Source organism: Cuculus canorus, chromosome Z (assembly GCF_017976375.1).
Source record: "Cuculus canorus isolate bCucCan1 chromosome Z, bCucCan1.pri, whole genome shotgun sequence".
NCBI lineage: Eukaryota > Metazoa > Chordata > Aves > Cuculiformes > Cuculidae > Cuculus > Cuculus canorus.
The window spans coordinates 11,088,357-11,105,806 of record NC_071441.1 but is presented as its reverse complement, the minus strand read 5'-3'; the positions used below and the strand labels follow the sequence as shown (position 1 = coordinate 11,105,806).

At 35.5% G+C, this 17,450-nt stretch overlaps 1 protein-coding gene across 4 annotated transcripts in view; it reads right to left on the bottom strand.

Annotated features, from left to right (window-relative positions):
* Nucleotides 1-17,450, bottom strand: part of IPO11 (importin 11) — an 87,774-nt gene that overhangs the window by 50,450 nt on the left and 19,874 nt on the right. For all 4 annotated transcript variants that reach the window (XM_054053750.1, XM_054053753.1, XM_054053751.1 and 1 more), the window contains 12 exons: nt 14,939-15,142; nt 13,388-13,520; nt 12,396-12,454; nt 11,434-11,482; nt 9,668-9,738; nt 8,104-8,296; nt 7,452-7,604; nt 7,138-7,181; nt 6,165-6,255; nt 4,664-4,711; nt 3,903-4,008; nt 434-560 (listed from right to left, as the gene is read on the bottom strand). In XM_054053750.1, coding sequence (XP_053909725.1) covers nt 434-560; nt 3,903-4,008; nt 4,664-4,711; nt 6,165-6,255; nt 7,138-7,181; nt 7,452-7,604; nt 8,104-8,296; nt 9,668-9,738; nt 11,434-11,482; nt 12,396-12,454; nt 13,388-13,520; nt 14,939-15,142 — 1,278 coding nt within the window. The remainder of the gene's footprint in view (nt 1-433; nt 561-3,902; nt 4,009-4,663; nt 4,712-6,164; nt 6,256-7,137; nt 7,182-7,451; nt 7,605-8,103; nt 8,297-9,667; nt 9,739-11,433; nt 11,483-12,395; nt 12,455-13,387; nt 13,521-14,938; nt 15,143-17,450) is intronic.

Genomic DNA, 17,450 nt, shown 5'->3' with positions numbered 1-17,450 from the left:
CCTCCTAGCAACCAATGCCATTTAGCAAATTCTGTTAGCAGATAACTATGTTGATGGTTAAATAATACCGTGTACTGCAGAGACTAGTGACAGAATAACTCATTTTGTTCTACACAAAATGTAGAAAATTATTTATCTCAAGATGCTCCACAACTTTCTTCTTAAAAAAACTAAATGTTGCTATTGCAATTCATTTTCCCACAGAGATCATCACCTAATGAGCATCTCAAGGGTTTGTTTCACATCTTTGACATAATTGTTCACAATCTCCACTATCAAACACCGTCACTTCCCACAGATTATCTTTTGCAATAGACTTCAAGATGCAATGTTATGAAGTTCTCAATCAAGTTTACATAAGGTACGGCATTTATGTTTTACCTGTGTCTACAGAAAAAATGTGTAACCTAAAACATTACTTATTTATACTTACCACTAAGTCCTGGTCTTGAAGCAAGTTACGAATTGCCTCATATAACATAGGTCTCAAGTCTGATTTGAATTTTACAGAGATCCACTGTCCAATCAGCCATATTACTCGTCGACGTATTGGTTTATATCTTTACAAGTGGGGAAAAACATCCAATTGTAATCATTAACCCATTAAACTTGCTGTTGTAGAATACTTGTAGAAATCTAAGGATCACTCGGAAAGCATTATTCCAAAAATACTTATTAAAAGATTGTGTCAAGCCTAATTTTAGAACTTTAATGCACAAACCTTTTTCATCAAAATCCTTCACTACAAGGATCAGAAAACACAAACTTAGTCTGAGAAAGATAACTTTCAACTTAAATGTCTGAGTCTTGAAGATCTCACTAGAGATACAATTTATTCTGCACATCGCATATCAATTAAAAACTAAACATAAATCATACATTTAGTACTGCCATCATGGCATGTAATGCTTTCACCGTACCTTTCAACAATTTCCTTGACACACCTTTTATTTCAAAATTTTAGGTCAGATACAATTTAAAAATGCAAACATAAGTACTGCATTACAGCAACCGCTAGAGTACTTCATGTCACCAGCCTAAAAGTATTCTCAAAGAACTGACATTACCTAATCTTGCATCACAGCCACAAGGGCACAAAACAAACAGCTTTAGAATCAATAGAAAGAAACAAGAACCAGAATAATAACAAGCTGAATTACCTAACATAATGATTGAGAAAAGCATCTTTAATAATCAGTGGAGAAAAACAGCAGCTCTGTGATCAGAAAGAGTAGCTCAGATCTAAACATTTAACTTGCAGACATATGAAGTTAGGCAAGATGAACCCTACTCACAGATTTAAGTAACAAATTATTTTGCCTTGTTATCCTAAATGTATTTTTAATTCAATTAACTCCTGCCTTGTAAGCCATCAATACAGCAATTAAAACTGAAATTACTGAGGATTCTTTATATTTTATAAATGTTACTTATTAAACATTCCCCTAACCATAAGATAATTAACAAATCACATCTTCAGTGAACCAGAATTTGTGACACTAGCACGGATACACAAGTTCAGACTGGAGCACAGTCCAGCTTTCACTCTAGGAGCACACTAAGTATAAGCAGACAGAGGCTGCTGGGCCTAAAGCTCTCATGGGAGGAGTGAGGACCATATTCCAAAATAAGGCAGCTTCTGTTGCAATATTCACAAGATGTCTGGGAAAGCATACAGACATTCAAGTCAAAAGTATCTTGCTTGATATCAAAGTATTAAGTGGCATATTGATACTTTCTCAGCAGGAAAGGCTGTTTCAGACCGAATTATTGCAAAAGACTGTATTCAGTAAACTATTTTCATATTATGGAAAAGTTTCTCTTTACTCAGTACAAAACTAAACATTATGTCAAGTGATAAATTTGACAATGCAATGCTGCACTGCTCATACTGCTATGGTTTTAGTCTCACTATCAATAGAAAACAAAACAATCAAAGAAAATAAAATACAGCACAGTTACTGCAGACAACATATATGTTTGTGTTCACAAATGTGAAACGGTTTGTGAACAAGTATGTTAATTGCCATGGGACATTCTGTAGGACAGTAGAATACACCCTCCACTCCACTTTATATTGTAGCAAATTAGTATTATATGAAATATCACTCTTCCTACTATACAGTCTGCATAACTCTAGCAAGATTTTGATGGCTGTATCCGTATTTCTGAGACTGTCGCTAAAGCAGCACTTCACTCAAACTACTAACACTGTCTCCCTTTTTGCCACCGTGTCCCCATTGACGCTGGCAGACACAGCTGAAGCAAACAAGGCTCCAAACTTTTGGATGACTTCTAGCGCAAGAAGTCTTAACAGGAATTTCACCGTGAGATATCACAAATGACAAACAAACAGTTAGATCGGATGTCTTCCCAACTGTAAATACAACTATATCAACTGTAAAAGACTTGTCAGTTTTATTTATGTTATATGGGAAGATTGCATAAAAATGCCAAAGCCAGCATGTGATATAAACACCATGGCAGCTTTATTCAAAGACTGGTGCAGGTTTGGCACAACAATAAATGATCAATCACATATATGAGATCTCTCATTTCTTCCTGCTCTTCTGACATTTAGCCTAATCATTAGAATACCTGTCTGCCAGTAGATAGCAAGGTAAAGCTGAGATCATATAACAAAAAGCCAACTAATGAGAAAAGCAATAAAAACATTAGGAGACACTAGGTAAACAACTGTGGCAACTATTCTGTGACTCTGAAATAAGGTTATATATATCCAAAAGTTAATAATTTCATTTTAATGGAAAGAAGCATTTTAATATTTGTAATTTTAGCAGGATCTTCCATGCTACATGAAACAGAACTGTATTTGTAAAGGAAGTGTTTATAACCGGCACTCGGAAACAAGAAAAGCTGGCTAGCAACTCATTATGGAAAATCAATTTATAGTAGCTCCTAAGGATAACAGCAAATAAATAAGTTTATATTTCAGATAGCAGCTACATCTAGTACGATGAAGTGAAAATACAGAAGAAAAAAAAGAGTAAAATTCTTCAAAGGACATCAGGGTCACAACCAATGACCCTTATAAGAAAAACAGGACATACTTATTCAGAGTCACACGTACAATAGCAGTTACTGTCCTTCTCCTGAGGGAACAGCGACAGTTTGAGGAATAGGGAGGAACACTGTCTTCTAGTCACTTGTAGAGATGGACAGCTCAGTCTGTACTGAGATGGCAATACTGGCCTTTCAAAGCACACTATGATATCCACTAAACAGAACAAAGGAATTCACATGAAGGCCATCCAATTGAAGGGGACCTTGGTGAGTAGGAAAACCCACAGCAGAGTGGCTATATAATACTCTTTAAGTAATTAGCCTGTAATCATTCACAGTTTACAACACAACACAGATCCTTACTTATCCACTTTACTGCTCACAAAATTAACTGAAATGTGCTACAGAGGGCTTGTACTTAAACTATAGTTAGTGAAGAACAAATCGCTGCTTTGGCTAGGCTACAGTTTTACAGAAATTATTTCCACACACTTCAACTGGACTTTGCTGCCTAAAGGGCTCTAGAGTCTCAGGAGGCCTAATTACCTTGATATTCCTTTACAATGAGCAAAGGTGGTTGTGCTGAGCAAGTTTAGTGAACTCAAAACACATGCAAGAAGACAGACATAATACTTTTACAGAATCCTGGAAGCATCCACCACCCACTAATTTAAACAAAAACAGAAACTGTCAGAAACACTGTCCCTCTGTGACTGAATCAGTTATCTATACGTATTTCATACACCTGTTTGTTTAGTGGATATGTTTAAATACTGGGTATTTTTTAAGTCTGCGAATATTGGACATTTTATCTTTCCCAGATTCGTTTCAATAGTTCAAATTTAAATGGTAAAGGCATAATAAACCAAGGTGTTTACCTGTCATCAGAAACCTGTAGTTCCGCTAATAGTTGATTTCTAAACCACTGACCGAAATCCACACTATCAAACAGCTCATAAGCAGCCAGTCCAACCGCATTATACACTGGGAAAAAATAATAGTTATGCTTATTGTTTGCTTCAAGGTTTAATTTTTAATGCTAAATAATCAGTCTAATTTACATTTAAAAAAACCCCAATTCTTATTACCTAAACATAATAAAGAAAACATAACTAAAGCATAATTTCCTTAACAGATATATTACCAGAGCATGATGAAGGGAATTCTGCAAGAAATTTTAGTTAAAGTAAAGTATTGCAGGAAAAAATTTAGGCTCTTGAAAATAGTTAAAAGCCACTGAAACAATGAAGATCTTATTCTGACACCAAAACTGGTTCCATCAGAAGTCTTAGACGATTTTCTTTTGCCGTAAAATCTCCTTACTTGTAAAATGGACAGAGTACCTCCATGTAGGCACTGCAGCTCACATATTTGCAAAGAGGAAAGGACAGGACAGTAAGGGAGATTGTCTAGGGGTTTGTTTCAATAAAAAGTTGAAAAAAGCACTGAATTTTTACACATCTTGAAAAACAGAGACTGACATCAAGTGCAAGGATAATATCGGATTTAGGGTTTAGGTCCCACTTTCCAAGTGCTTTAAAAAATAAATATTGCAAATTCTTCATACAATTTTTAAGAAGACAAGCACAAACAAAAAAGCACCTCCGTTATTTCATAGGTAAAGTAAAATTTAATGTACCGGCATCTTTAATCAGTATAGCATTGGTATCTTCCACATTGGTAGATCCTACAAGACAAAGTTTAAAAAAAAAAATAAAAAAAGAAAAGTGTGACTAAAACAAAGAACACAAGCAATTCTGCACTTTCATACTTTTATTAAGCATGCTGTGAATTAAGACTGCTTTGCCATTTTTTAAATACCCTAACTTGTGAATAAAACAGTTTAAATACTTCCTTCAGTGAATACACTAAATATCTCTGCTTCCATATCCTATTTTTGAGTGACTTCATCGAAGCAGCATATTTTTAACAGCAATATGCATGTAAATCAGAAGCATGTCTTTAAATGAACAGACTCAAACCCCACAAATTGATGAAGACTGTCGATCACGTGTTAGCGTTTCCAGAGTCCTCGGCCTAGTTCCTATACACTTAGTATATATGTGCATGTGTATTTACAATGTATAAGTAAATACTTTCCAAAATCTTAAGAATTAATTAATTCTTGATATCATCTAGCACTGCAACAGAAATTCTTATGTTGAAAACATCCAGAAATGGCTGCCGGGGGCCTGAGAAGCCAAAAAAAAAAGCATACATGTACCTTCTGGCATGGAAGTATTAACTAGTATAATTTCTGCACAATAAAATATCTGACAACTCTGTTGTAAGAGATATTTTACAATCCCCAATATCACAGCAAGCCACCCTGAAACTTATGTACACCAAGTATTTTTTTTAAAAGATTCTAGATGTGAAGTCAGAAACATCTCCCAGAATATTAGCTTCTATTAAATGAGTGTTTTGCTCCATTCTGACAAGTTCCAAAATCAAGTATTGTACATCAGGTGAGATGCAACCTGGGAATACAACCTAAGTGGAAATGACAGGGTAAACAGTGGCAGCTACCACTTATTCTCTTTCATGGCCACTATAAAACTCAGTTTGGGGGTGGCAAAGTAAACCCAAATCATTCCTCAGTCTATGAAGACTTCAGTCTTCATATAGACAAACACTACATTTTTAGAACAGATTGTTCAGATTTGCAAAGTCCTCTGAACTCTTCAAAATGACAACGTAACTTGATCTTTTCTTAAAGGTTTTTGCCCAAGATTTTGGCAGAGACACGGCAGATTTACCATAAACTGCCTTGCAACATTTGAACAAAGATTTCAGTAAAAAACAGCCTAGAGAATGTATTAGCGTAATTTACTGTTGATCATTCTCAAGAAAGCCTCAAACTTCATGAAAGTAGAAATGCCCCAATCTTTGTCAATCACCTAAAATAGCTATTATGAAAATAAAAGAATCCCTAGGATTTCCTCTTCCTGTATACCCACTGCGTTTTCCTTACAGTAGGTTTAGAAATAATTCTAAAGTATTAACATGTTCTTCTAAAAGTAAGGAGTGAATATCATATATAAAGCTAGAAATCATAAGGTAAAATAGTTGAATAGTTAACAGAAGTAAAGATAAAGATTTCTACATATTACAGTTCCTTTGTTTTTTAAAGAACTTACCTTGTAAACTGTGAACCATTTCTAAAAGCACAGGTGTAAGTGTCTGGTTATATTCATGGAAAATATCAATAAAAAGAACTTCTGTGCACGGCTGAAAAATTAAAAGATCTTTTTTAGAATCTGTCAAAAGAAAGGCGATTAAAACACGTTTTATGCTAAAATTCCTAGGTGCTGAATACCTAACACCAAATGTCATTTGAAATGCAATATACCACTGTAAATTAGTGTTACATGAAATATCACTCTTCCAACTATACAGTCTGCATTTTTGCAAAAGCAAGATTTTGGTGACTATATCTGTATCAGCTTGTCAAGCAGGAGAACAATGGATGTGTGGAGTGAAACAGCTGCTGTTGAGGAGCCAGCGACCGTACCATAGGTCAGTCACAGGGTTTTTTTTTGATTAGCTCTAGTTGAGTCATCTGGATTGAGCAGCCATTTGCACTTGAAGCATACTAGAAGCACAGGGTTGTTTTTTTTTTGTTTTAAAACCAAAGTAACTCAGTAAATAAACTTTTGAGATCTCCCTGCAAAGCAAACACAGCAGCGATAGCTGAGAGATTCACTACAATAGATTATTTTTGATCCGAACTAAAATGCAAATACATATGCATCTCCAACTTTCTTCATTCACCACATCTACTAACAAAGTCATGTGTTAATGTCAGTTACCAGTTTAAAGAGACAAATTCTGCTGTATTTAATAATCAGACACTACACAAGTGCCGAAGCAAACTCCATTTACTGCCCTCCTAGAACATGAAGAGAAGATTTTCCAGTGCATTTCAGCATGTTTGAACATTGGTAAATGAAAAAAGTTAAGTTATACTAATGATAATAGAATTCCTTTTCAGATTTTTTTTTTAAAAGTGCAAGCATATCTTTCTACTAAATACCATTTGTCTTGGTTACACGAATATCAAGAAATGTATCAGAAATGTTGAATGGTTTTCTATAAAACTGAAGCACTTACTCTGAGACTGTATTTCCAAGAATCTCCTCCTGACTCTTCTACAGCTATTATTTCACAAGTAAAAGAAGGAAAAATTATTATTTCAACCATGGTTCAAAAAAGGTTTAGTAATCAGATATGTGAATATCAAAGACTATTGAGAAATCTCTTTATCAGGACAACAATCTTTAGAGGGAATACCTGTCCATGTAACAAGACTGCAGAAAACAAAATAGCCAATTATGCAGTGAGCAATTTGTGGAGTCAATGCGGATATGAAACTCTTATATAAATACCTAAATAAACTGCAACCAACTATACGACATACTACTTACTGAAGCCTTCTGGGTCCTCTTCCCACATCATTAATTCTTCCTTCGTCAGTAGGAAATAGTGAGTGACTAATCTCCTACATATTTCCATTAGCGTTGGATAAGTGAAAAACGCTGTCTTTATCTTATGTGCTTCAAGAGTATCAGGACTGCTATCTGAAATAAAACAGAAAATTCCAAATTACATTTAAGTGGCTAAATGATCAAACAGTAGTCTAGTAAAATTAGAAATAAATCAACAGATAAGAAATTCTTGTCCTCAGATAAAAAAAAGAAAAACAGAGCACACAGTGTATCAATACTACTTACATTACAGCAAACACCCCATTTTATCAAACATTTTTGAAGAGAAAAATGTATCAAACCATTTAATGAAAGTAAACCAAATTCCATACTTCAGTACTTCTTAAAAATGAAAACTAAAGCAATCGAAGAAAATACATTCATGCTTCTTACGGATTTAAAATTACTTCAGCAACTCAAGGTCTATATATATTAAAATGTTATCACTGTAACAATTATCAATAGAGTGACAAAAGCACGCTTTACTAACTAATAAAGCATTAAGAATGTCTCACAGGAGGTTTAGTATAGGGAACAACTAGAAAAGTGTTTCTCAAAATATAAAAAACGTTTTAATAAATAGCAGCAGTACCTTCAATATTTTTGGATGGCTTGTAAGCATAATTTTTTACAATCATCTTCATGAGATTCATGCACTGTACAATGAACCGCTCAAATACAATTCCTTCACCAGCTTCTGTGAAAACATAGCTTACAGCAAACTCCAATGACCTCTGAATCAAAGGCGTGAATGAAAAAGGATGCTGATCCAAGAAGTCCAAAAGCTAAAAGTTATTGAAGTAGAAGACCAAAAAAAAGAAATCAAATGATGGTTTGTGCAAGTCTTCTATTAAATGCTTTTATAACTATCAAAAACAAGTGCCTATTTGCATAAAGTTACAGAAAAGAAAACTGAACCCAGAGTGGAATTTAGGAAGAGACCAGTGACAATGGTTAATGAAGCATTATTTTGCCCTGAAATTCTTGATTTAAAAAAAGGTAATTTTGAATGTAAGTTCAAGGAACAATACCCATTTTCAACTAGACCAGGTTACTAACTACATAGTAAATAAAATCTGTCAGCCATTCTTAAAACTCTGAACATTTTAGCAGATAATTTATCTATATTAGAAAACTAGAAGCATGATGGAAAGAACTTTTTATTCTATTTTCTCCCTTTCCACTGCAGTACAAGCACTTGCTTCTTCAGGTGAGCTTTTCCAGCCAGTGGTCTAGAACACACCGGTTAATTCCAATAATCTCCTTTACTGCTGCAAAAAATGTCTAAACCTAAATTGTTGCATCTGAATTTCTACAGGTGGTGGATTATCTATTACTAAAGTTTTTTTCTTCTCCTCAGGTCTAACAAATAAGATGCATGCATCAAATACTGTTTGTTAGTGCAAAGTAAGAAGTACCATGTCAAAACCTAAGAATACTGGGTCAGAGCACCTTCAGCTCAGTTTTCATGAAGCCAGTACATGCCTCCCACTTCTGATAATCAGTCTGAATATTTAAATAAGATTCATGGCCTCAAAATAGAATCTGAAAACAATGGGAATTTTGTAGGTTTTGCAGCTCTTTAAAACTGAGCAAGTGACAATGCTAAAATTACCTTCTGATAATTTATACAATTAATGGTTGCATAGAATTAGCTGACAACTCCAGATGTATTATATAACATAAATGTCACAGAGGGTAGGAGAGTTCTTTGTTAATTTTCTTTCCATAAACTAAAAGTGGCCAGTTATTCAACAGAACTAACAGGGCCTTACAGATAGCAATTTAAATACTTCTGCAAAGTTTTTACCTTCTTTACTCATCACTGCTGATATCAATACTGTAACAAACCTCTCAGAATTCTTTTTTGAGCAAAATCCTGGCTAAATAGTTAAAAATTGCATTTAGGTTTTTGTTGAGCTAAGGAAATGTATTCTTCACACCTGCAATTTATGTTAGCATCAGTAAACAGATACCCTTTTCTTCAAAAAAATTTCAAAAAATATATTTCATAACAAAGTAGTTATAAGATACAATGCCTTCCGTTTCTTTAAAAGATTTGAAACCTATTGGTTTTAAGAAATGTACATTTCTGAATGGGGATTGCCCCTTCAGAATGGTGAACTATCCAGTAACAGAATAGAGAATTTACTTACCACTTTAGTGAACAGAATTATGGTCTTTTCTAGACGATCTCTGCATACATTTTCGGCTCTTATACTTCTACCTGGTAAATTAGATATTTAATAACTATCATTTTTTCAGACTTTCCTTTTCTTTCAGGATAGCTAAATTTTAAAAAAAAATCATCCCTTGAGAACAACTTGCTCTATCTGTAGTTCAGGGATTATGGCAGCCAGAAAAAAGTCATATAGCAGAAAAATTCATAGTCAAATACAAGGTAATGAATACTGCGGGGGAGGGGGCAGCGGAAAATCTTTAACCATTTCTCTCCGCTGCAGTGAAACTCACTGTAACTGATCAGAACAAAACAATCAGGCCATCATTACAGAAAACTCAGTCATAAAAGAATTAAAATAATGCAAGCAAATGCTAACACAGACAAGAAATAAAAAAGCATTGAAGAGATGAAAATGCCCTTTTATTAAAACTATGTAGTATCCTTACCACATTATGTTTCGTGCTTTTCTGGAAATCCCGCTCTTAAAAAACAATTGATTATGGACACCGGAGAATACTCACAATTAACAAAAAAAGTAGATAAATCTTTTATAAAAATAAAAAAGAGAAACAAGAGCCATAATGAAGGCAAGATGGGAAGAGCCATTATATCACACACGTAAATACTTATCTTGTAACGTAGTCATATTTGCTTCTGCAAAACAACTAACTGATTAGAAGGTGGAAATGGGAAGCTTCAGCTTAGTTCTTATCGTAGCACATTCAACCCCACAGTCTACATGTTCCAGGGGATTACAATAACTCCAAGTTTCAGGATGGGATGGCTTTCAATTCAGCTTATTAAAGCTAGGGAATCATCTTGCCAAAAATGAAAGAAGGGACAGAAAGAGCATGACCATGATATAGTCAAAGGGGCAAACAGCTGCATGCAAAAGCCTGCCTTTTATAAGCACACAAAAAAGGTGTTTTATCTTGGCATTGAAGACAGCTTCCACCTTTTCTAGAAAGAAGGCTCAGAGCCCAGGTCAGCCCCTTTCACCTAAGCACGGGCTCCTGAACCAAGTACCTCATTTACATCAGAAAACTCTTTCTACTCAGTTTAGACATCTATGCTCACAAAAAGTGTAGTTGAATCCTAAAAGAATGACCTGACAGGCTCCAAGTGAATGAATGACTTGTATCAGAGGTCTACTACAAGAGTAGAAACCAAAAATGAGAGTGAATTCAGATGCAACTCTGCTGATTATCTCCTTTTTGCTTGCTTCAGGTCACTTCCCTGCAAAAGTACAAACTATGCCAGTTAGCTTATATTTCTGCTGACTGCGTTAACCTGTGGATATCTGTCTTAGACTACTGCTCTTCCAGTTATCAGGTACACAAAGGTGAATGTGGTCTTTATTTCCATTTGACACTTACCAAAACACATAGAAAATTCCAATAAGAACAGGAAACCCTCTCAAAGAAGAAAACTCAAGATAGTCTGGGTTGTAGTAGCTCCTACATACTTTAAAATGAATATTTTGTCAATCCATGGCTTAAGATTATTTGTTATTAATTGGCATCATCACTTCAATTAGAATTTTGGGGAGATTTTAGTCCGTTGATATAAAAGGGCATTTTTACAGAAGACTTTTATGATTGTTTCAGCAGCATTTAAATAGCTCTGCATGTATAAAAAACACACCTAAATGATTAATGATGATGCACTAAATTGTATTATGTTTTCATCCGGCCTACAGTATTTAGTGACCAATCCAAGGAGGAATATTCAGATACTTACTGCACTCCAAAAACTGTTTTAGCCGTTCAAACACTGCATGTAGAAAACCCTGAAAAATATAAAATTATATGTCTTTTAAAGATGAAGCTTATTTTGCACTCTATTATGACAAGAAAGTTGAGTCAAATTGAAGTCAGTTCAGGTGTGCTACTAGTTCAAACATCACGTTATCAGTTTTGATTGAAGTAACTGATTATCTTGGACAACTGATTTCCTTATGAAACAATAATTAGCTAGCAGACTGCACAGGTGATCCAAACGGACCTTATTAGTACCACACAAACATGATACCATCTCTAGAAGGAGGTATAGGTAAATATGGACATATACTTTACAATCTGCTTATCCAGTTCTTCCCTGTTCTCAGCTTCCTAGTTTAGGACGTAGGTCATGGGTACACAATTTCTTCAGCAGAGCAGGTAGTGCTGGGGGTTAAGGAAGATGCTTAGGGTTTCTGTCTTCTCTCCCCATCATCACTCCAGTCCCTTGATCGCCTGCATACCACAGGCTTTCATCTCAGAAAAATTCCATTAACAGAATTTGAGAGGACAAACATGACATTAATCATCCAATGAAAACATCCTCTTCAAATGATGGGAGAGAATACATATGACACCTTCCATCTGGCAACAGGTGTGTCACTATCATGCGACATGTAAACTGGTTTAACCCCAGCCCGGCTAATTTCAGCAGCTAAAACCATGTAGTTGGACTCCCAAATCCCCTCCTCCTTACCCCAAGGGAAAGGGGTTTGTGGCTTTTTTTAAACAGCAGGCCATTGGTGTTACAACATTCACAATCTAGCTAGGCTCTGACAGTTTGACCACTTTGCGAACACGTTGTTTGATCTTTCACGTAACAACTATTATGTTTCGTTCAACGATTTTTAAACATGGCTCTAATGCCTGAAATCACCACAAAGATTTCTAATCTAGATCTAGAAACAGATATATGTCACTTACCATCACCTCTGCATTCCAATGAGGTTCTACAAATCCATGGACTGTCAGTTTACGAAGCACTAAGAAAAAAAAAATTACTTATGTAACTTGTTCCAGCCCTTGTTCCAACAGATTTCTGATCATGACTAGAGTTACATTTGCTATGCCTTTCTCTCAATTTTCCACATCAAAAACAAATTTAATTTTGGGCCTCTGGATGCCTCAGTCATTCCTAACGTGAACCTAATCTTGATAAAATTACTTCAAAATTTACAGTATGTGTAAAATAATGAAGATAATTCCAATAATTACTGAATCGTGAGAAAAATTCTGCAAAAGCTGTTATATATTCAACCTCTGAAAGATTCTGAGCAGGAAAAGGACCAAGTACAGTCAACTAGAGCCCATAATCCACTCAGGTTTATCACTGCCAGTAACTCAAAGAAGCCTCATGAGGCACCTTCTAAAACAATTCAAGACTGGTATCATCTACATTGCAAGCACTGTACACAAACATACCAATTCATTAAGGCAGCCAAGTACAGTAAGGATTGTATTAATCCCACTGATTAATACTTGAGCATCAATCTTGAAATTTAAACTGACTGCTATGGCTACCTCTTCACTGAACACAAGGCAAACTTAACACAACAAAATTTGTATCTCAGTTTCCTCAGTTACGTGCCTAAAGACAGAAGCAAGTCTACACTGCAAGACAAACAAAAAAGCATTTTGTTATGCCCTCCACTTTCCCACCTCCTTGAATTTAACTTCTCTCAACATGCATATCAGAACGGTACACACTGAGAAACCAGAGTGTTTCTTCTCCCCCTTCTGCATAAACAATCCTCCTGCCTTGCTAAAGGTACAGATAAAATAAACCAAGCTTACCACTTTTCCCAATGAGCATGCCTTTTTTAGAGAACGCTAACGCTTGACCAAAGATGTCTTAACCATTCACTGTGAAGAAACTTAATTGATTCCTTATATTTAACATCATTCTATATTATTACCTTTCAATGACAACAAGGTTCTTTCCAGTGAATTTGTGGCTGCAGCTTCATCCCCTGCACAAATTTGTTGTAGGAATGTATCAGTGTGATGATTCCACAAGGAACATGCAAAGCTATAAATACCTGACGCAAGCTGAAAAAGGAAGATAGATCAACAATATATTTGTTTTCATTCATTTGGCTATAGCATAACAAATGCTTAAAGCTTAAAGATCAGTTTACACTGTTCAGTTATTTAATCCATTTTATCGTATACCGTGGGCCACATGTGTCTCATGTGCTTCTTTGTCATACTGAGTTGTACTGATGTTACACAAAGATGTTTTCCAGAAAAATATCTTGTCTTAGCTTGAAGAAGTTACAAGAGACTCATCTGCTCCCCTGACTACTTAGTCTATAACTCTCCGATTTTGAAGATAAGTAGATAGGCCTCCTCTCTTATCTGATTTTAATTAAATACAGCCACAGGTCTCTCAAACAGTATGAGGCTTCAAAAAAACTACAAATCTCTCCTCATCATCTCCTCTCCCCACAAGATTTGATTTATCTTATGGCACAGTTACTACCTGAACCAGCTTACTCTGGGACACAGTTAGCAGTCACAGGACTATCGCTAGTAAAAACAATATTAAGAACACTTACACTGAAACTTTACTTTGTTTATAGTTTCAAACTCCAGCTCTAGTTACTTGAAATACAGAATGACAGTTTCTAACTAGCTTGCATCGCACAAATCTCAGATTAAATCCCCATGACAGTTTCCAAAGAGTGCGTACCTGATAAAGCTATCTAAATGGTACAAATGGAAGACAAAGAATTTCTCATTCAGCTATGGTAGCACTTGACAACTTCATAGTTAAGAAACTGCACTTAGTCTGCTACACGTTACATCCGTGGAATCAAAAGCACATATGACCTTTATATTTGGCTCCTTTGACTAAGTATAGATGAGACAGTAGAAACTTGATAATTATTCAGTGACATGTTTGTAAAGTTGTAAAAATACATCATTGGGTAATTATTAATAGTTTCAACCTATTCAGGTTTTGGGGGTTCACTTTGGGTACTGGGAGGTGTATCAACTAGAATACACTAATACTAACCATAACAGTCACAACAGCAGCAACAGTAACAACTCTGATGCGTTAAAAAAAATAATAAAAAAAAAATCCTTAAATCCTATACTCTGGATAAGCCCGTTTGCCATCAGATCATTGTACCTTATTATTTAAATTTTTTTTATCATTAATTACTTTCTTAAAATCGAGGGGGACAGAACTACAAACACATACACTATCTATTTTTACTTCTGCAGTTTTAATAATTTGTATTACTGCAGGACCTAAAGACCTAGACTTGGGGCTAGGCTGCCTTAAATCCATCTAACCAGTAAAACAGGCAAAGGAGCACTTCACTTCTGTTTCGATGCCAGACTTAATTGATTTTAATATCAACATGTCTGCCATTAATGCAGTGACAGATAACCATGGGAAGCAGCAACTATGTAAATATGTGCTTGCATTCTCTACAACACTGCAGCACTTTACTTACATCATAAAAAAGTTTCCTATCAGCGGCAAGCCGTTTGGATGCCAGGGTCTTTGTAACATGATAAAAGGTAAGTAATGCTCTGTGTTGTCGAAGATCATCCTGGACTTTGACAGATTCTAGAAGAGTGGGTATGAGTTCTGGCCACTGCCTTGGGCAGTCCACCCTGGCAACTTTAGCAATCAGTACAGAGATCTGAGTCGCTATCTGCAAAAAAGCAAAACACAACACAGATACCACAAAATCAAAGATCATTTAGAAAATGTACAATGCAGAAATTAACGGCCAAATAAAACCTGAATTAAAGAAAACTCTAGTATGTATTACTAGATTTTTGTGGGTTTTTTCAAACTCTTTTGAAGTTTGCTGAAAGCATAAAAATGTGGAGGAAAAAAACCTCTTCCATCTTATGTTTATCACAACTATAAACAAAAAGCACTAAGCTTGCTACTTTGTTTAAATTTTACATAAAGACCACTAAATCCATTTGTTCTAGAAATCACATAAACTGAGAAAATTATTTCTGAGCCACTTTTTACTTAGTTGTCTCTTCCATTGCTTTCGAGTAACAATCACAGACTGCTGAACACATATTACCCTTATTTCTGCTATACCTGAGTTTTAGCTTTTAGACAGAGATGTTCCCTGCCTCCAGGCACATGTGCCTGTAAGCTGTGGCCTTATTCCACTGGCTGAAGCTGAAACTTCAATTTGCTCCAAAGCCTCACACCACAAGCCAGAGGTGCCTACACCACCCCTACCATATGACTTTGGTTGTCAAATCCCACTCGTGTCAGTCTTGCCAGTAGCTGGCACCTCCTCCTTGCAGAACATACATACAACGAACAGAGCGAGACTACACAGAAGGACAGACAAGTGATTCGATCAGAAGACAGGACAGACTGTAGTGCTGAAGTGCAAACTGTGTTCAGACACAGGTACTGACCAGCCACAGTTTACACAACTGGCCTTTTTTTATACCCTTTCTGTCTATTGCCAGCTTTGCTGCTCCACAAGTCCCTTCTGCTATTCCTTAATAAATTTTGTATAGACCCACATAACCCAATCTTAAATATTCAAAACCTCTATGTTTTTGTTTCCCTATTCTTATTCTGTTTGCATTTAAATGGTCCTAGATGAACCCCAATGAACCAGATACTCTCACACTCAACATACCCTTGCAAATTCCACCACACTTCCAGCTTAGGGAAGAAGCCACTTTCTTAAGGTATCAAAAGGAATCCAAGTAACTTAAGAAGGGACAGCCATGCCCTCCTTTACTGCTTCCTTAGCTGTTTCATCTGATGCTTGACTACCCCACAGAACTTCCTACAATATTGACTTCTACCCTCTTGCAGAGGGAGAAGAATTGCTTTAGAGAATTGACATCAAGGTTTGCAAGGAAGAACAGAGAGCCTTATTTATTTTCAGATCAAGCGATACTGATTAATAGAAGGGAGCAAATAAACTCTTTTTCTGTATGTGATGCAAAAGGCAACCTCTCCAGGAGTACTTCTTTCTTGAGAACTGGCTTTTTAAATGAAAAAAAAGTTGTCATACATTCGTCTGTCATACATTTCAAGCCGAAATTTGTTTCTCTTTTCCCTCCATATGGTAAATATCTTCAGAGGGAATGGAAATTATGCTCCCAACATATGTTACATTCTGTTTTTCTTATCCCCCTCCCCTGTAGGTCAGCTTCTATCATCACATCTCAATACGATCTCAAATTCTTATATTTTTGGTTGTTTCTTTCTTTTAATAAATATAAGGGTCATTATTTTTCTACCTTCAATGATGCAGAATGCACTAGGAGATAGGAACTATGTTATTAAGTACCTGCAACTGGAACAGAGCACTCATCAGGAAAAAGAGATATCAAAATTCAGGCATATCAAGCAGAGTGAAGACTAAATTGAAAGATGCCTCTGAAAGGAAAAAAGATATCTACAATACAGATTGGGGAACAGGGGAGAAGAGGGAAGATGGACTCTGTAACATACTTCACTATCACAATTGTTTCGGCAATCATTTCGGAGCAAGCTGCTGGCATAAAATAAAACAAAATTCTCCACATCTTAAACTACATCCAAAAATATCATAAGAACACACAAAAATACATACAAAGCTGCTTAAAACGTGAGTTTAGAAGGTTCCAATTTCAGCCTGCAACTTTAGTCTTGGAACTGCAGAACTCACTACCAGTGGAATTTAAAACTATAAAATATACCATACTATTGTCCTAGAAAATAGATTAAATACTAACGGAGGTATAGAAAAATTACTGATCAAAAGTTTGAAATGTTTTGCATACAACACAGTTAACATTAGATTTTTAAAAATGTGAGTATCATGCAACCACTTCAAAACTGATTATTTGATAAATTTTATACTACCTAGCATGACATTTTATGGTACAACATGACATACAACTTAGCTCTTTTTAGTTGAAATGAAGAAGTAATACTGGTCATATTTTTTACATTGAAACTATAACTACACTACAGATTTAAAA